Source organism: Chiloscyllium punctatum, chromosome 6 (genome assembly GCF_047496795.1).
Source record: "Chiloscyllium punctatum isolate Juve2018m chromosome 6, sChiPun1.3, whole genome shotgun sequence".
Lineage (NCBI taxonomy): Eukaryota > Metazoa > Chordata > Chondrichthyes > Orectolobiformes > Hemiscylliidae > Chiloscyllium > Chiloscyllium punctatum.
In genome coordinates, this window is record NC_092744.1 from 83830583 (window position 1) to 83851321 (window position 20739).

Sequence of the window (20739 nt, forward strand, 5' to 3'; positions counted from 1 at the left end):
ATATGCAAACTCCACACAGTTAGTCGCCTGAGGCGGGAATTGAACCCAGGTCTCTGGCGCTGTGAGGCAGCAGTGCTAACCACTGTGCCACCGTGCCACCCACAGTGGCATAGATGCCTTTTGTTTGACAGTGGCCCTCATTAACCTGTTACCATCACTGTGAGGGAACCATGAACCAAAATAATTACATTTACAAAATGACACCAGAGAAAAGAAAATGCCAATTAGATTATTGCCTTCAAATAAATCAGAATCGAAATGAAATAACACATATACTTCTTCATATATGAAGGTAAATCTCACTTTTAATAAAATCGATAAAACAAAAGTATCACTCTCACAAACACAGATATCTTCCTTCACCAGACATGGTATTACACAGAGTCACATTTCCATAATGTGCTGTTAATTACTCACACTGGGTCGGTCAGAGTCCTATCTGACAAGAGCTTTCGCCTTCAATTTTCGGTATGATTGCTATCAGCAAGGTTCACATCCACAAACTGTTACGATCTGGGGTTAGCAAGTCAAACTAGGTCTACCCTCACTAACACTGGATTCACAACATAGTGAAATTAAAACATTCAATGTCTCTCAATTTGTCCAATTGTTCCTAACCAGTCTTTACAAGCAAGAGAACTTGAACACCAAGTTTATAACTTAAACAGCAATCAACATTTTATTATTAATACTGTAACTTTAGCAGGACAAAGCTAAACAACAAGATACTCTAATTAATATTTATGATTTAAAACCCATCTTCTTTGTTCATAACCCAATTCTCATACACACAGACTGAAACACCATCACGGTTAAAGGATAAATTAAGAAGAAAATATAAGAATTGTAATTTGCCAGTTCAATAAAACAGTTTCAAATGATAATACCAAGCATTTATGTAATTCTGGGATAATGAGTTATTTACAATCATGGAACTGGAAACTTAATTTCAAAGTCATTGGAATACAAACAGTTTCAGTAGACTTGTACTTATTTCTTACAGGCTAGAATTCTTTTGTCAGAATATTCAACAGCTCTTTAACTGGACAGAAAACTAGAGTGAAAGCAACAGCCAGTCCCAAAGCTTCCAAAATCACTCTGCATCTTTGTTTTCTCTTTTGTCATCAATATTCTCTGTGGTTCGCTGGTTAGCATCAGATTGTGGGCGGCACAGTGGCACAGTGGTTAGCACTGCTGCCTCACAGCGCCTGAGACCCGGGTTCAATTCCCGCCTCAGGTGACTGACTGTGTGGAGTTTGCACGTTCTCCCTGTGTCTGCGTGGGTTTGCCCTAGGTGCTCCAGTTTCCTCCCACAGTCCAAAGATGTGCAGGTCAGGTGAATTGCCCATAGTGTTAGGTAAGGGGTAAATGTAGGGGTATGGGTGTGGACTTGTTGGGCCGAAGGGCCTGTTTCCACACTGTAATACAATCTAATCTAACCTCCCTGATTGACCAACTCAACATCTAATCAGCTGCCAGCCCTTGGAATAATAGCACTCAATGCTGAATCATCTTCATTTTGTTTAAATTAATAATTAAGTTGCATTGTCTTTCTTTTTTTAAACCTATTCTTCTAATCAAACTGTTCAGAGATGTAGCACACACATTCTGGAGCAGGTGGGGCTTGAACCTGGGCCTCCTGGTTCAGGAGTCGGACCCTAAGTTGCAATATCTTCCAGCCAGTTCCCAGGAGCAAACATCTGCATTTGTTTTCTTTTCTTTTAAAACTTGCAGCTGTCCAACGTTCAACTCTTAATTCTAGCAAAAGAAAATTGGGAAAAATAAAGCAGAGATAGTGAGTGTCTCAACAAAATGTTCTCTCCCTAATGTCATGATATCCTGATTGTGTAACTTTTAAGAGTTCCCTTCCAACCAGCCAACCAATAATGTCCCCATTCACCATTTACCTATGTCTGGGAAAATATACATCAGCATCTCTGAACAATTCACACAGCTTTGTGGGTTTAAGTTCTGTTCTTTCTCTTCGCCCGGTACTTCCAAAGCTCCTATCTCACTTTATGCCAAACAGAAAAACTGACCTCTTTCTAGGAGCCATTTTGCTTAATATGTTCCTCTTTCTGTCCCTTTCCACTTTCTCTCTGTGTCTGCATCTCTTCACTGACCATCTTCACCCTCCAGCTCCCCTACTTGCATCAGTAGCTCTCCTTTCTGTCTGTCAGCACAGAGCTTCATTCTCAACTTCCTGTTGGTACTGCTTTCATGTTAAGGGTCACCAGGTCACGTGAACTAATATGTTTATTATCTTACTGTGCTGTTCCCGGGTCACCATAGACATTTTAAGTCTGTTGTGTTTCTGATGTATTCGTGGTTCAATCCCCCTAAGGCTAATATATCCTTCCTGCAACGTGGTGCCCAGAACGTGGTTCAACCAAAAATCTGTACAACTCGAATGTAACTTTCGCCCCTTTTTGCATTCCAGCCCTCCAAATAAAGATTAACATGGAGCTGGTGTAGATGTGGTAAAAATTGGGAGGACAGATGCACTGCATTGGGATGGCTATGTTTAACAGACCATGATTAGGCAGCAAAAGACTTTCAGAGATTTACAGAGGTTTTATTGTAAATCTATTGTTTAGCACAGACAACAGTTTCCACCTTTTCCTTCTGGACCCTTTCCCTGTCTAGAAGCCAAACCTCCCCACAGTAGAGAGGAACCCAACGCTTTTTCTTTTGAAAGCACACTACCAATTGACCCAAATAATCAACAAATGAACATTATAAACACTGCCCACCAGGGCTGATGCAACATTAACAAAAATAAAGGAATGCTAAGGAACCCGGCGCTTTAAGAACATAAGAAATAGGAGCAGGTGTGGGCTGTCTGACCCACTGAGCCTGCTCCATCATTCAATAAGATTATGGTTGATCTTCTCATGAACTCAGCTCCACTTACCCGCCTGCTCACTATAACCTTAGTTCCTTTACTTTTCAAAAGCCTATCTATCTTTGTCTGAAAAACATTCAACGAGGTAGCTTCAACTGCTTCTCTGGGCAGAGAATTCCTCAGTTTCACAATCCTTTTGGTGAAGAAGTTTATTCTCAACTCAGTCCTACATCTGTTTCCCACCCCCCCCTTATTTTGAGGCTCTTCCTCCTAATTCCAGTTTCACCTGTCAGTGGAAACAAGCTTCCCTGCTTCTATCTCACCTATTCCCTTCATAATTTTGCACGTTTCTATAAGAATACCCCCTCATTCTTCTAAATTCCAGTGAGTATAGTCCTAGTCTACTCAATCTCTCCCCATAAGCCAGCCCTCTCAATTCTGAAGTCAATCTTTATTATTAACCCATTGCCAAATCACGATGCTAACGAAATAAAACAAACAACAAATTCTGTGCCAATAACTAACAAGAAGGAAAGTGAGGAGGCACTAAATTAAATGGAGTTGGATGGGGAAATATTGTGGTGCCCATCTCTCTCAAACACTCTCTCTCCACCAAATCCACTAAGCATCAGCTATTCTCAGTCAGCTCTGTAGCTGCCCTGGTTAACCCTTAAAGGGACCTATATTTCCAACCTGACAAACTATCGAGTGGATAAGTTGCTGGATTCAGATGCCTTGCTTCCCAGGTCACCAAAAGAACTGAAAACTGACGTAGCAGAAGTGCTGGTCATAATCTTTCAATCTTCTCTAGATAACAGCGTGGGTGACAGAGGATGTGGAAGGGAAAATGTGACACACTTGCTCAAGAAAGGATTTAAGGGTATGCATAATAACTACAGTCAATTTAATGCCGGTAATAGGTAAGGATTTAGAAACAATCATCAGGAAAAAAAGAATCATCAAACATAAGTTAAATATAGATCACCAGCCTTGATTTGTAAAAGGCAGATTGTGTTGGACTAATTGATTTTGTTTTGGTGAAGGAACAGAAAAGGTCTGATGAAGGAGTTACAGTGGATGTTGGTCGACTTTAAGAAAGTGTTTGGTGAAGGGCCACATAAAAGGCTAGTTGACAATAATAGTGGTTCAAAGAACAAAAAGGAACAGTATCAGCTTGGATAACAAGTGATCATTAGCACAAAACTCCTGACCTGAGCTTTATGGACAATTGTTTCGGAGGCTGACTCAACCGAGGGTGGAGGTTTCCGACACAGCTGCAGCTTCACTGACCTGGACTTACTGTTCCTTTCAGGCCTCTGTAAACTCTCACTCCAACTGGTCAGAGGACTTGCTCTCGAAGCTGGGGATCCACAACATCATGTCGGAAGACTTTCCGAGCACCCCTCTGGAGTATTACACCTGCCCGTTCCGACGCTCCAAGTTAGAAAGGTCTGTATGAATTCAACTCTATTAGGTTGTCAGGCCACCCTCTCAAGGAAGGAGGAACTGCATTCCTATAACGCCTTTCATGACCTTACGTTATCCAAAAGCACCTTATGGCTAATGAATTGCTTTGAAGTAAAGTCATGGTTGCAATGTTGGAGACAAAGCTGCCAATTTGTGCACAGCAAGCTCTCTCAAGCAGCAAAGCAATAAATAATCTATTAGTTTGGGGATAAAAATTGATCAGGGTGCTGGGGAGTGGAATATCAAGAGAAGGAGGTGAGGTTACAGAACCTTGATCAGAGCTCACCTGGACATTCAGTGCAGTTTGGGAATATTCAGCCATGATATACCACGGATTTACTAGACCGATGAATGACTGAATTAGCTTTATCGCCACATGTACTCAAATGAGTACAGTGAAAAGTTTATAAGTTGTCGCTTATAGTGCCATCCATCTTAGGTTACAAAGGTACTTAGGTACAATCCTTAATTACAGAATAGAAAACTGAAGAAAATGAAAGTTACATTACAGCTTTACAGAAAAACAAGACACAAAGTTAAAAAGACAAATACCTGATTTCAGGGCTTGAAAAATTACCTTGAGGGAAAATTACAAAAGTTTATCTTGAATCTCTATGGGTGAATCAAACATCCCAGAAATGGCCTAATAAAGATGTTTACAATGATAATGTTAGGGCAACATGTGTTAATATATTTACAGTAAAATCTAAACATTCCCATCTCCATAGAGGGCACAAGCATGTTAGTCTTGTGAATGAACCTCATATATCTCTGTTTGTTCTACGTTCTGGTTTTTTGTGTTCTGTCAGACTATGTTGGGTGAGGGTGGATTGATTTGCTGTGGGTTAGAATCATAGAATCCCTATGGTGTGGAAAGAGGCCATTCAGCCCATCGAATCTGTACCAAACCTCCAAAGAGCATCCTACCCAGTCCCAGACCTCCACCCTGGCTTCGTAACCCTGCATTTCCCCTGGCCAATCCACCTGACCTGCACATCTTTGGGCTTTGGGAGGAGATTGGAGCACCCTAAAGTACTCCATGCAGACATGGGGAGAATGTGCAAACTCCACACACAGTTGGTCGCCTGAGGGTGGAATCGAACCTGGGACCCTGGTGCTCTGAGGTGGTAGTGCCAGTGAGCCTTCCGAAAATTGATATGTGTTACATCTTCTGAAACTTCCATGCTCCTCTATCTCCAACCTTCTGAGCATTCCTGATTCAATTACCTAGTCCTTAAATTCCAGATTTCCCCTCCCTTTTCCTAATCTCCTCTCTCTCCTCTCCCTCTCCCTCTCCATCTCTTTCTCTCTCTTTTCCCTCATTTTTCAAAACTTAGGCCTTTGGCCAAGCTGTTGCTCAACTGTCTTAATATCTTCTAATGTATGTTGGAGTCAAATGTAATTCAGTAATATTCCTGTGAAATCATGTGATGCATTTTACCCATGATGCTATTTAAAGATGTGGAGGGTGGGGTGCAGAATTAAATGCCCTCCGCTGTGGCGTGTTTGGTGGCAGAGGGTATTTAATGATAGCAGAATGGTGGGTGGGGTGACCTTCTACCCCTTCTTCCCATCTCCACCCTGGTGATGTCTGTGGCGGGTACACACAGAGGAGGCTGCCAACTGAGTCCCTCCAGTTTGAAAGTTAATGAGCACTTGAGGGCCTTATCCTGTTACAGCTAGTATTAACCCAGACTTGTATGTGGGGTGGGGGTTAGGGGGGTGGGACAAGCATGATAAGTAAACTATGGGGTGTTGCTTCTGGCTTCCAGAGGGTCAGTTTGGGAGGGGAATATCCTCGTTCGCAGGCATACTGCAGCTGCTTGAGGGACCTGGCATTGGAAACATTGATAGTGACCCTGTCTTCCCTCGTGGCTGAACACTCCTCTGTGACAAGCCTTTGTCCCACCCCGGGCATCAGTGACAATACTAGGCCTCGTCATCACTGACAATACTCGGCCTCGTCATCAGTGACAACACTAGGTCTTGTCATCAGTGACGACCCTTGGGCTCATCACTACTGACAACACTAGACCTTGTCATCACTGGCAACATTAGGCCTTGTCATCACTGGCAATACTAGGCCTCGTCATCAGTGACAACACTAGGCCTCGCCATCACTGACAATACTAGGCCTCATCATCACTGACAATACTAGGTCTTGTTGTTGTCACTGGCAGTAGTCCCTCAAAATTGAGTCTATTCTTTGTCAGGTTAGATGAGTCTTCAGATGACTGAGGAACTTTGGATTTACAAACTTTTCTGCAGTGGGAGTGGACTGTGACACAGGGAAATTGAATCCGCAGTCTGGGGTTGGCTTCCTACCTCTTCCTGGGGCCATTGTTGCACCTCATGGCGGAGTCACTGAGCCTTGAAGTGGCTTGTGCCTTGATGGATCAGGGAATCCCTTGTTGAGTGTTGACAACTTTCTCCTTCTGGTCACTGGTGTCAATGCCTCTGTACTTTAGGGTGGCGTGATTGTATCCTCTAGCAGGGAGTAAAGGCACAGAAATGTGAAAGAGATTCACTGGGCTTATCCCTGGGATGAAAGGGTTGACTTATCAAGAACAGGTTTGGCTGTTAATCATTAGACGTTGGAAGAATGCGGGGTGGTCTTATTGAAACCCACAGTATTCTGAAGAGGGTTGTCAGAATAGATGTTGAGAAGAGGTTTTAACTGTTGGTGGGGGGGGGGGGGGACTCTCTCCAACCAGGGGGCATAGTTACAGACAAAGGGGATGTTCATTTAAAACTGAGATGTGAGGAAATTTCTCACTCAGCGAGAAGGGACTGTTTGACATTCTCTACTCCAGAGATTTGTGAAGGTTCATCAGAAAAGTATTTAAAAATCTGGTTGATTTATTGTTGTCACGTGTACTGCAATACAGTGAAAAGGGGTGTTTTGCGTCCTATACAGGCCAATCCTACCATACAGAGTGCAGGACACAGTGTTACAGCCACGGAGAAGGGGCAGAGAGAGACATGTCAGATTAATATTTGAGAGGTCCGTTCAAACGTCTGATAGCAGCAGGGAAGAAACTGTTCTTGAATCTGTTCGTACATGTATGCAAGCGTTTATATCTTCTGCCCAACAGAAGAGGGTGGCCGAGAGTAGAACTAGGGTGGGGAGGGGTCTTTGAGTATGTTGGCAGCTTTCCCAAGGCAGCGGGAATGGATGGAAGGAGAGAGATTTTTGAAATGTCGAGTCTGACGAAACTGCTCCTTTAACAAGGTTATATTGTCCTTGGCTTTTTTTTTCCGGAGAGGTTGTAAATGACACAGTCTTCGAAAAGTCTGGAGTTGAGGGATTTTAGGGCCAATTTAATAAAGGCAATCAGATACTGTCTCAGGCAGAAGGCTTTCAAGTTTAAAAAAAATAATCATTGTGCACTGAAATGGGAGTAGCCAGTTCTCCCCTGCTCTGCTTTTCTCTGGTTTGTTTTTTTTCTCGCAGTAGTGTGGAAAAAAGCCGCTGGACCCAAAGAAGCAGGTCCATGCTGGTGCTTTCCCTCTGACTTCTCCCCTGTAAGACCCTGTGTTTGATTCTACCTTTTGTGCCAAAGGGTGTTTATGGGGATTGTTGCAAGTATTTGGAACAGCATCATTAAGTTGGGATAGTCTGTTGGGTTTTCGGATAGGTTAAGTTATTCGGTATTCTGCTTTCTGTTCTTTGTGTTTCATTCAGTAATCTTGTAAATAAATTGTTTTGTTTAAAACTAGGTGATTTGACCAGCTGATTCTCTCCTGGAATATCCACTTTACACCTGCTTAAAACAACTAGCAAAATTAGGACCTGGGCTACCTACTTGAAATATTTTGAGGGGTTCTGGCCTGGTCCAGAACACGAGAAGTTGAGGGCAATGTTGAATTGGCATCAGAGAGGAGTGGAGGCCTGGCGTAGGTCAGCCATGGTAGACTGGCGCAGTAGACCTCAAGAGCTAAATGGTATATTGCTGCTCCTATTTCTTATGTTCTTCTACCAGGATAATGAGTTCATGTGGGTGCAGTACCGAGAGCAGCCACCACCTCCCTGATGGCACTACTGCTCAATACAATTACCAACCACTGTTTGGCCAGTAGCTCTTCATGGATGGGAATTTCACCTTACTGGGGAAGATCTATCACTGTCCAGTGTGGCCTAGGAGAGGGCATGCATGTTTGGAAGGTGATGTCAAAGGAGACTTGGTGAATTTCTGCACTGCACCTTGTAAACAGAGATGCTGTTTAGTGAATGCTGGTGGGTGTAGTACCAATCAAGTAGGCTGTTTTGTCCTGGATGGCGTCGAGCTTCTTGAGTGTTGTTGGATCGCCACATATCACATCGCACTCCTGACTTTTGCCTTGTTGGTGGTGGAAATGTTTTGGGGAGTCAGCAGGTGAGTTGCTTGCTACAGTGTTCCGAACCTCCAACCTGCTCACGTAGGCACTGTGTTTATATGACGGGTCCAGTTGGGTTTTTGGTCAATGCTAATCCCAAGGATGTTAAAAATGAGGGATTCATTGATGGTAACACCATTGAATGTCAAGGGGTGGTGGTTAGATTGTCTCTTGTTGGAGATGGCCATTGCTAGGCGCTTGTGTGCTGTTTTCTTCTTGGACTCATATGTCGAGTGTTTTCGCAACTTTGGCAAATTTGGAAGAATGAATTATTGAAGATATTTACTGGAGATATTTCCTGTGCAGGTACTTAAATAATAAGAACAAGGAGGACTTCTTCACCAACACACAGAGGCATCAGATCGTGAGTACTGGGTAAACTTTCCCTCAGGGAACCATGCACTGTATTAGTTACTATGGTTGTGTGTCTTCATTTGGGGAGATTTTAATTTAAACTCATTAAGTAACTTGGTAATTCAGGACTTGAGTATTGCTGCAGGCAAAGAGAATATTGAAGCTTTTCACGTTGCACTGTTCAGGACTGATGCAAGAATGCCACATTTTAAAAGGAATAACAATTTACATTACATGAGGAAACGGTTGCTGATTGGTTGGCGAATAATCTCTGATTGGTTAAAGTGTTGTCATGGAAATGAGAACAGATGTCCCCCAAGCTCTTGTTTAATTGAAGAAGGCACAATATTTGGTTCTTCTTACCTGCAGAGAACAGGGCCCTGCATGTGAATGTATGTAGCTTCTATCAAGCATCAATGCAAGCTTGACTGATCATCTTAAATTGATTGTAAAAGCAATTCTTTGCACACTCAATATTATTCGGTTATTGCTGTCCAACCAGATGATCAGATTTAATGTTGGACACTGTTTGAGATTTGCAAGCATGGCTGGTTGAGTATGCCAGTATTCTGTCTGTTGCAAAGGTGCTGTTTGGTATATCGCAACAGCTGGAAGACCTAGGATTTATAAACTTGGCATCACACTGGCACTGAAACTCATATGCCACACAGTGTTGTAGGCCACTCATCTTTTTGGTTTGATGGCAGTATCCTGTTAGTTGTTATGGGCCAGACCAAACCCCCTCAAAATATTTGCAATTTTTGAGAAGGTTTACAAAATTTACAACATTTACAAAATACCCTGCACACTATAGCAAACACTACCTTGGACAGACAGGCAGAAACCTAGCCACCAGGATATACAAACACCAACTTGCTACCAAAAGACATGACCTACTATCACTAGTATTCTTACATACAGATGAAGAATGACACCACTTTGATTAGGACAACACATCCATCCTAGGACAGGCTAAACAGAGACACGCACAGGAATTCCTAGAGGCCTGGCATTCAAAATGGAACTCCATTAACAAACACATTGATTTGGACCCCATTTACCAATGTCTCAGAAAAAGAACCAGAAATGATATCACCGATCTGTACAGACCAAAACAGATAAATAGCAAGCAGGACAGAACACCAGCGCTTCACTGGCGGCTCACTGATGGTGTTGCCTAGCATGGTGACGAAACGTCTGAAAACAAATCTTCCACCTCAGTGAGCAAACTTAGAACCTGCCCCTCAAAATATATTACGAAGATAGCCTAGACCCTGACTTCTTCTTAACTTAAAGGCAAATGTAAGGCGTTGCATTCCGAGTGTAATTTGATTGGTTAAACTACCAAATTTGCAGCAGAACATACTATATTCATACACTACAGGTAAGGTACAACTTAAGAAAGAAGAAATTGGAATAACAGCTCATTTAGAAACTTAACAGAATAATAAATTATTACCTACCACTAATGAACTGATCCAATATAGTAACATCCCATAAACATTCCTTTGACAAAGGCAAGTCCAGGAAAAAAATAGATTGTCTCACAGACAATTCATCCAGTCCAGGAGGAAAAACATCAAGAGGAAATGTTAGTACAGTCAAGGGTGTGTAGGTTAAAATCAACTAGGAGCAAGTGAAGACTGCAGAAGCTAGAGATCAGAGCTTAAAAATGTGTTGCTGGAAAAGCGCAGCATGTCAGGCAGCATCCAAGGAGCAGGAGAATCGACATTTCGGGCATAAGCCCTTCTTCAGGAATGAGGAAGGTGTACCAAGCAGGCTAAGATAAAAGGTAGGGAGGAGGGCCTGGGGGAGGGGCGTTGGGAATGCGATAGGTGGAAGGAAATTAAGGTGAGGGTGATAGGCCAGAGAGGGGGTGGGGATGGAGAGGTCGGGAAGAAGATTTCAGGTCAAGAAGGCGGTGCTGAGTCTGAGGGCTGGGACTGAGAAAAGGTGGGGGGAGGGGAAATGAGGAAGCTGGAGAAATCCGCACTCATCCCCTGTGGTTGGAGGTTAGGCTAGTTTGACACAACATGGAGTGCCGAAGGGCCTGTACTGTTCTATGTTTGAAGACTCAGAGGGAGAGTAGCAGGGAGAGCTAGAGTTTCCAAACCCCAGCCTCAACACTCTAGCAACTGCTGCTGAGAAACTAAAACTAAAAATCCTGGCCCTGTAGGAGCTTGCCCCACCCATTCCTCAGCCAACCCCACGGCCCTCACATGCTGTTTATGGGCTTGCAGTGACAGCTTGGTACCTCTGACATAAAACCTCTCTTCAAACCCAAACCAGGACAAAACACACCTCTCAAAACCATTGTATCATCCTGCATTGGAGAGCGCTGCTTGTGTTGTTACTAAGTGGTAGCAGCATGCAATAGTCTCTCAAGTAATAACACTCGACTCCTTTGTGCATTTAACATGGCAATGCCTCAGTCAATCAGAAGTGTCTTGTCTTTACAGAATTAAACAAAGGCTTTGGGAAAAGCCGTTCCCTCCCTGCTGCATTCTCCATGGCGGAGATTCAATCAATTTGAATCCACTTGATAACCAATCACTTCTACTCTTATACAGTATAAATTGTTGCTCCCTTGGAACCCTTCGTTCTTGTTTGTCCCGGTGAAAAGCTTTGGCAACGCATCACTTTGTTCAGCGATACCTAAGTCACATTTGTTTCCTGTTGGTATGGGGAACTTCAGTTGAAATTGTCAGCATTGACGTTCGCTTTTAGTGTTACATCAGTTTATTTTACAGCAATGCTCAGGTTGGGTTAGAAGGTCCCGGATAATGGGCAGTGCTTTGTGAGCTTGGGAGATGATGTCCATGCTTATGGGGTGGCACGGTGGCCCAGTGGTTAGCACGGCTGCCTCACAGCACCAGGGACTCAGGTTCAATTCCCACCTTGGGCAACTGATTGTGTGGAGTTTGCACATTATCCCCGTGTCTGCGTGGGTTTCCTCCCACAGTCCAAAGATGTGCGGGTTAGGTGAGTTGGCCATGAGAATTGCCCGTAGTGTTAGGTACATTAGTCAGGGGGGAATGTAGGGGAATGGGTCTGGGTGGGTTGCTCTTCAGAGGGTCGGTGTGGACTTGTTGGGTCGAAGGGCCTGTTTCCACACTGTAGTGAATCTTAAAAAAAAACATCGTGCTGATTCCCTCGTGTGTATCTCTGTTTTTCACTCAATGAAATGAAGAGATTGAGCTTCCTTGTCCCAGGGAGCTTCTGCCAAACCATGAAAAATAGGCCTTTCAGCCCCTCAAGCCTGGTCGACCAGTCAGTAAAATCATGGATGATCTGATGATTATATGTACACAGAGTTCAAACTGAATGGTGCAAGTTAAATTAGATTTCAGTCTGACTTTTTGGAACTCGGTTTTAATGACCTTATAACATACAAACAGGTGTAGCCCATCCAGCCCAGCTCTGCTATTCAATCAGATTGTGGCTGATCTAGTAATCCTCAACTTCACTGTCCTGCTTCTTTTTTTCCCTCTGTAACCCTTGATTCTCTTACTAATTGAAGATCTGTCCATCTCAGTCTTGAACATGTGTAATGATCCGGCCCTCTGCACTAAAGAACCCACTACCCTCTTCAAAGAGAAATCTCTCCTCGTGTCTATTATTAATTAATGACCCCTTATTCTGAGATTACGCCCTCTGGTACTAGACTCTTCCACAAGGGCAAATCACCTCTCCATATCTTCCATGTCAAGACCTTTCAGAATCTTGTATGTTTCAGTAAGGTCTCCTCTCATTCTTATGAACTCCAATAAGTACAAGCCCAGCCTGCTCAACCTCTCCATATAAGACAGTCTCTCCATCCTGGTATCATCCTAAAGAAGTTGCTATGGACTGCCTCCAGTGTCAGTGTGTCTCTCCTTACATAATGGGCCCAAAACTGTTCACAGCGGGTGTGTGCACGTGTGTGTGTGTGTGTGTGGTCTGACTAATGCCTTGTACAGGTTTTAGAAAGATTTTCCTGTTTTTGTCTAGATTCAAGGAAGCCATTTAGCTCGTCAAGACCACACCAACCCTCCAAAGAGCATCCCACCCAGACCCAACCCCATGCCCGTAACCCTATGACCCTGTATCTCCCATGGCTAGTCCACATCCCTGGACACTATGGGCAATTCAGCATGGCCAATCATAAACTGCGCATCTTTGGACTATGTGGTGGGGCGCGGGGAACTGGAGCACCCAGGGGAAATCCACGCAGACACGAGGAGAACATGCAAATTCCACTCAGACAATCGGACGAGGGTGGAATTGAACCCAGGAGACTGGCACTGTGAGGCAGCGTGAGCCACCATGCCACCGTCTAGGAGCGGGGCCTTCAGAGACTGGGTCTTGTCATGTCTTAATTTGTTTACTAATGTATTTGATCAATTCTGATGTTGCTTCCCTCCTCGGACAGGTTTATGAAATATTAGCAAGGACTAAGTACGGGCTTCAACGAAAGGCACAGATTGGCATCAATGGCCTGTTGACTGCAAACGTGTTTACGGCAGCCTTTCCCCTTCACGATGTAAGAGCACTGCTTTATTGTTTACGTTCCAAACATCTGTCACGGGTACCCCAATACTTTAAGAAAAAAACCTCATGGGATTTGGATGTCTACCTCATCCCTAGTTGTCCAGAGAGTGTTCTAGGTCTGGAGTCACATGTAGGCCAGACCAGGCAAGGACAGCAGATTTCCTTCCTTAAAGGTGAACCAGGTGGGATTTAGTTTTAGTGACAGTTTTATGGCCATCCTTTAGGTTAGTTTTTTTTAAATTCCAGATTTCTATTGAGTTCAGATTTCACCATCAATCCTGGTGGGATTTGCATCTCTGTCCCCCAGAACATTAACCTAGGGTGTTCTGGAATCCTAGTTTATTGTCTCTGTCTCTACACCACCTCCTTCCTGCAGGTGACATACTGTACATTACAACTGAACACCAACTGGGGCAAACCGGTTCAACTGGACTGAGGAATTCTGCCATAAAGTATAATACAGCATTAACAGACATTGTCAAATGAGTGTGAAACTGACAAACAGTTTCAATGTAGATAAGCATGAATTGATTCATTTTGACAAAAGCAATAAAGGATGGCACACAATCCTTTGAAAATCTAAGTTTGAATGGGGTACGGTGCAGATACACTAATTATTTACAGCAGCAACATTGGATTATAAGGCAAACTGTGCGTGGGGATTCATTTCTAGAAGGATAGAATTCAAAAGCACGGACATTTCATTACACTTAGATATAATGTCTTACCTCCCTTGCAGTACTGTTCCCAAGATATTGCAAAAGGGAGAAAGAGGTAGTAGGTCAGGTCTTTGAGAATAGAAGGTAGTGTCCCTGTCTCTGAGCCAGACGCTCTGGGTTCAAGTCCGATCCAGGCCGGGGAATGTGCATTCGTAACACAGTCAAACAGGTCATTTATCAATCTGTAAATTCTTCCGATACACATGAATGGCGAGGAAATGTGGAGTCACCAGCGACACTATCCAGGTGACAAGATGCATGGAACTGTGTATGTTGCCACAGTAATTTAGACCCGTTTGGAGTTGGTGAGTGCAGTTTGGCTGGGTGGCCTGTGTAGATTGTATTGGGGCCAATAACAGGTGCTTTGATTCCCCTCAACCTGCCTGGAGGTTGTGGTGCTATCCATTGGGCAGATAATTCTAGAAGGAAATAGAAGTACTGGAGAAAAAGTGAGAAAAGGCCTTGTTTAGTCAGACTGAGAGGTTGTAAGTATTGGGGAGGCGAAAACAGGCTGGGCCTACTCTCCCTGAAAAGGAGAATGCTAAAGACTGACCTGAGAGAGTTCTTTGAAATGATAAATGTTCAATAAATATAGAATCCTTACAGGGTGGAAGCAGGCCACTCAGCCTATCAAGTCCACACCGACCCTCTGAAGAGCATCACACCCAATCTCGGCTACCCCTCATCTCCCATGACTGATCCACTCAGCCTGCCTGTCACGGGATACTAGGGGCAATTTCCAATGGCCAACCACCTGACCTGCACATCTTTGGACTGTGGGAGGAAACCGGAGCACCCGGAGGAAACCCACGCAGACACAGGGAGAATGTGCATACCCCACACAGACAGTCACCCAAGGTGGAATCAAACCCGGGCCCCTGGCATTAAGCTACCATGCTACCTAAATGTGAACAAGACCTTCCTGTTTGTAGGAGCCCCAAACTCTAAGGGCCATCTATATAACAAAGTCAGTATTAAGACCAATAAGAAATTGCACAGGAGCTTCTGTATTCAAGAACATAATTAAAAGGCTTGAATGAAAAGATTAGAATGTGGACTGTGCTCCATATAATGCATTGTGGAGCTTGTCAGTGTCTGATTGTAGCAGTTTGATGAAAGGAACCACACTGAGGAGAAAAGGAACGGAGAAGAAAAACTGGAGAGAAATAGTGAAGGGGGAAGGGAATAAAGAATAGATATGACCAAAGTGTAAAGAAGCAGGAAGAAAGAGGAGAGAAGCAGAAAGACAGCAGTGAGAGTACAAACAAAGAGCAGAAGCCCAACAAGAGGCAGAGGGAGTCATTGGGAATTGCCCATGGATCGGTATTTTCTTCTTAGGTGTTTCGGTTGGAGTCATGTGGGATAAGATTGAAGAGGTGGGATCCATCAGCCTGCCTGATTTGTGTCCTGTTTGAATTCTAAAAGCTAGCCAGTGCCCTGTGTGGCTCCATCCACCCTCTGACTGTCCGACCTCCCCTATTGGGAGTACTCAAGTGAAAGATTTACCTGGCCAGTCCAACCAAAGGCGTTGCTCAGACAAAACCATGGGAATGGTGGGAATGTTCCCACTTGTGGTTTGGCTGGGTACATAGAGCCTAGGGAAGAGTACTACTAGGGAAGATATGATGTGCTATAAGGGGGCACATTCTAAATCACTGTCAATCAGTACCTAATACTAATTTGTCTTATAAGGACATTCTGAAGCATCAGGAGTCAAAATCAGATGCATTCAACTTGGCTTCACAGTAAATCTATCTGTAAATAAGGTCAAAAATCAAATGAACATCATGGTATAGTCCAACAGGTTTATTTGAACTTGCAACCTTTGGAGCTCTGCCCCTTCCTCAGGCATGGCAAACCTGTTGCTCTATAACTTGGTGTTTGATTTTTGACCAGTCCAACTGCAGCATCTCCACATCATATCTGTAAATAGTCTGACTTTCAAATTGAGAAAGTAAAAGACTATAACAAGGAGAGGGAAGGCATCGCTGGTGTAAACTCTGAGCAACTGCTAAGAACTAGGTAATCACTAACCTCACCATTGGTTTTGTCTGCAGGGTCCATACCAGACTCGGGGTGAACAGGGTGAACAGCTCAGCCGTAGGCAGGTACTGTATGAGCATTGGGCTCGCTGGGGCAAGTGGTACAAGTACCAACCTCTGGACCATATCCGGAATTATTTTGGAGAGAAGATTGCATTTTACTTCGCGTGGATAGGTACGGTTCTGCATGAGTGACTTTTCAGTTTAATTCTTGTCTTCAACGAGATTGAAATCTGCAAGTGCCACAAGGGGAGCCTCAAATCAGTCCAAAAGAGTACAGTATGCTCTGTAAACCTTCAACCTGCATTCCACCCACTTGTCCATCATGAACGTTGAGTATGAATAAAACTCTGCAGTCATAATTACAGATATCGTTCAGTCCTTTGAGTATAGGAGTTGGAAAGTCATGTTGAGGTTGTGCAGGACATTGGTGGAGCCTGTTCTAGAACATTGTGTCCAGTTCTGGTTGTCCAGTTATAGGAAAGATATTTTTAAGCTGGAGAGGGTTCAGAAGCGATTTACCAGGACGTTGTCACGTATGGAAGGTTTAAGTTATAAAGAAAGGTGACCTTATAGAAGTTTATAAAATAATGAGGGGTATGGATAGACTTAATGTTGCTTGTCTTTTCCCTAGGATGGGGGATTTCAAGACTAGGGACACATTTTTAAGGTGAGAGGGGAGAGATTTATAAAAGATATGGGGGGAAAATTCTTTACACAGCGGGTGGTTTGTGTGTGGAATGAACTTCCTGAGGAAGTGGTGGATATGGGTACAATTACAACGTTTAAAAGACATTTGGATAAGTACATGAATAGGAAAGGTTTGGAGGGATATGGGCCAGGAGTAGGCAGGTGGGACTAGTTTGGGATTCTGGTCAGCATGAACTGGTTGGACTGTAGAGTCTGCTTCTATGTTGTATGACTATGACTCCATGAAAAGGAGAACATGATGATACTGCCTTGAACAATGGATCTACACATTCCACAGGGTCTGTACTTCAGGAAATGCCTGTTACTATATTTATTTAGCTTCACACGGTGTGATATTGTGTGTCTTTGCAAGGTTGTTGCATGAATTCATGTGCGAGTCACAGAATCTGGGGCTTGATCTTATTCACTGGCTCACAGTTTTCAAACAGTCCCGTGGATGCACAAATTTCTAAAACTTGCTTAAACAGAATCAATAATACGAGATGACATTTTGGAAAAGATAACAGTGAAAATAGATAACATGAAACAAACATTAGGTGAAAACACTTTATTAATCCACAAAGCAACAGGTGCGACCCTACTTGTAGGAGCTCATCGCTGACTGGTTACTCTGCAAACAAATTCTCTGCACGCGCCTTTCCATGACCTATCACATCCTGATTCCTAACTGCCTGCAGCAGCGATATCCCTGTGGAGCGTGCAGTAAAGCTTTTCTAACCATTGCCCTTTGACATATAAACCCATAACTCAAATTGGGACAGCAAACTGGGTCTCAGTGCCTTATTCATCCTTCCCAAGCTATGCAAGACCGCCTCCATGTGGTTAATGTTGGTCTTAGCAGGGGATGTCTCTAGCTACATACCACTATTGGATATGATCTCTTACAGCAACGATATGGAAAGACTGACAAGGATAATAGCTGAAACGTGCACATTTAAACATCAGAAAGGGTTGACAGACTGGATCATTTTTAAAAAATACAACCATGAAGGGTTACCTGATTGAGGAAATGATGGGAGGTTTCAAGAGTGGGGACAGAGAGAACATTTCCTCTTATGAGGAACAGAGGAGATCAAAATAACATTCCCAGAAGGGAATTCATAAGAAACTCCTTTCCATTCACTGGGGTCAGAATCTTGTCAACATAGAGAATGTTTGAAGTGAATTAGTAATGATTCTTTGAAGAGAAACTGGACAGACAAGTGAGGATGAAGGGAATAGAAGGCTATGATAGTAGATTTACATGGGGCAGGAGGAGGCTCGAGTGTTCTTGTTGGGCTGAATGGCCTGTTTCTGTGTCCTATGTAGTTGGACATTATCCTCATCCCTTCAGTGTCCGTGATCAGAGCTCCTCCTACTTTCTGTACCTACCCCACTAACTGCAGTACACTAGCCAGGACTGACTCTCAGCTTGAATGCATCAATTGGCTGGATGTTCAGTAATTGATGTTAACTTGTTATTTTTTTCAGGATTTTACACAGGGTGGCTGTTACCAGCAGCAATTGTGGGAACTGTGGTCTTCATTGTTGGAATTAACCTGGTGCTGAGTGACATTCCTGCGTGAGTTTTATGCCAAACAATGAGTGAGGGATTTAACAGTCCAAATGTAGTCACAACGCTATGTGCTACAGTTCAATTATAGTCACATCTGTATATTGATGCACTCTGAACATTGTCATTCAGTACAGTCAGAATATGCTTCCACTGTGCAGGGTTACAGTATGAATATGATCACACTGTTCAGAACTACAGTCTGAATGTGGTGACAAGCAGTTCTCCTAGAACTCATTTAATAGGAAATCGCTTAATAGAAATAATGGGAAAAGTGGGGCTGGGAGCAGACCAGCAAAGAATATCACACATCATCACCCAAAAATCACCCAAACATCTAACACAAAATATAGCACAGAACGAATGAAGGTTGAAATCATGTTTATTAACAAAAGTAAATTTAACACAGTATATTTAAAAAGTAGAAGAAAATACAGTACCTCTCACAGGAAGCTGCTCTGTCGGCAGCCTGACATTGGTGCTCGTGCAGAATGAAGCACACAAACCCATCTCCACTGGAATTGCGCTATTACCAACAGAGGTAAGCATTCTCGAAAACACCATTCCCTAATTCTTCAGTGATGTTACAGCCAAATTGCGCTACTGAAACACATGTTATCCCAGAACTACCTGCACATTGATGAGAACTACAGCCCGAATTTGATTACATTGTACAGAACTGCAGACTTAATGTGGTCACACTGTATGGAACTACAGTCTGACTGTGGTCACACTGTATAGCAGTACAGTCTGAATGCAGTTATACTTTATAGAACTACAGACTGACTATGACCACACTGTCCAACACCACGGACTGTGATTACACTACTACTGTATGAATGTGGTCATACTGAACAAAACTACAGCCTGAATGTGGTTTACAATCTTGTCTGAATTGGAAAGATGATGAGAATAAAACAACAAGTCTGGTTCTGGAGGAAGGACTCAGCCTGTGGTTTGGGAGGACAGCGCATGTGGCTGATGACATGGACACAGTCCCCATGGTTATAATTTCTGTTCCTCTCTGTCTTTACCCAGAAAGGAAATCTGCGAACAAGGAAATAATTACAGTATGTGCCCGCTTTGTACAAAGTGTAAAACTTGGAAACTCTCCAGTATCTGCTCGCTCTTCAAGGTAAACCCATTTCTTCATTGACTGAGCCCTGGGGGGTGTTTGAGTGACTGCACCACAGTGCACTTCTGCAGTAGAATACTCCTGTGACAGTACGTTAACCCGATTCTCCCACCAGTCAGGGGGTTCAAAGGTAGGGGGGTCATCGGCATAAGCTGTTGGAGAAGAGTCATTGTGAGTGAGCAGATATGATTGGCTGGTGATCAGGCATGGAAATGTCTCCTCTGGTCCTCCCTGGTCCAATGTCACTAAAACTAGTTTCTAATTCATCTGCTCAAGCCCAGCTCAGGTGAGGAATCCAGCCTGGCTGGGATCAACCCTGGAAAATTTGTGGCCTGTCCAGGGTCTGGTTTTTCTCATCCATCTCAAATCCTTCAGATTGATCACCCCTTAATCACGTAGACACCAGGGTAGGGGGTTTACGTATTTGTAAATATATCTACATTGCTGGCCATGTTTCTGTCTCCCTGGTCTTCAGGTGAGCCAGCTCTTTGACAATGGGGGAACGGTGTTCTTCAGTATCTTCATGTCGCTCTGGGCGGTGAGCTTTCTCGAGTACTGGAAGAGAAAGCGTGCAATCATGGCCCACAGATGGGACTGCTTGGACTTTGAGGAAACTGAGGTAAGAGACATTTTGAACAAACAAAACAGGCAGGACCTTACCAGGATACCCCGGCTCCTATAGCGTCCCCACAAACCGAGGCTACGGGTTCCAATCCCACTCCAGAGACACTTCAGCTGGCCTGATAAATCCAGCGGTAGTGTGGAGGCTGTCATGTTACTGGGAGTACTGCAGGAGTGTGGCAGTGTCAGAGGTGCTGTCTGTTGAAGAAGATGTCAAACTAAGGCCCACCAGCCCTCCAGGTGTTTTGTAAGAGGTCCCATTGCACTCTTCTAAAGAAAAGCAAGGAAACTCTCTACCTTTTGCTGTTAACATTTATTTAAATTCATTCATGGGATGAGGGCATCACTGGCTAGGTCAGCATTTATTGCCCGACCCTAATTGCCCA

The 20739-nt window shown here is 43.7% G+C and overlaps 1 protein-coding gene across 1 annotated transcript in view; it reads left to right on the top strand.

The window, feature by feature from the left end:
* The window catches only part of LOC140478531 (anoctamin-7-like), a 97485-nt gene that overhangs the window by 34402 nt on the left and 42344 nt on the right, over positions 1–20739 (top strand). The window contains exons 6-12 of the mRNA XM_072571790.1: positions 4158–4294; positions 8996–9053; positions 13455–13565; positions 16350–16509; positions 18516–18606; positions 19636–19732; positions 20208–20351. Of these exons, the coding sequence (XP_072427891.1) occupies positions 4158–4294; positions 8996–9053; positions 13455–13565; positions 16350–16509; positions 18516–18606; positions 19636–19732; positions 20208–20351 (798 nt within the window). The remainder of the gene's footprint in view (positions 1–4157; positions 4295–8995; positions 9054–13454; positions 13566–16349; positions 16510–18515; positions 18607–19635; positions 19733–20207; positions 20352–20739) is intronic.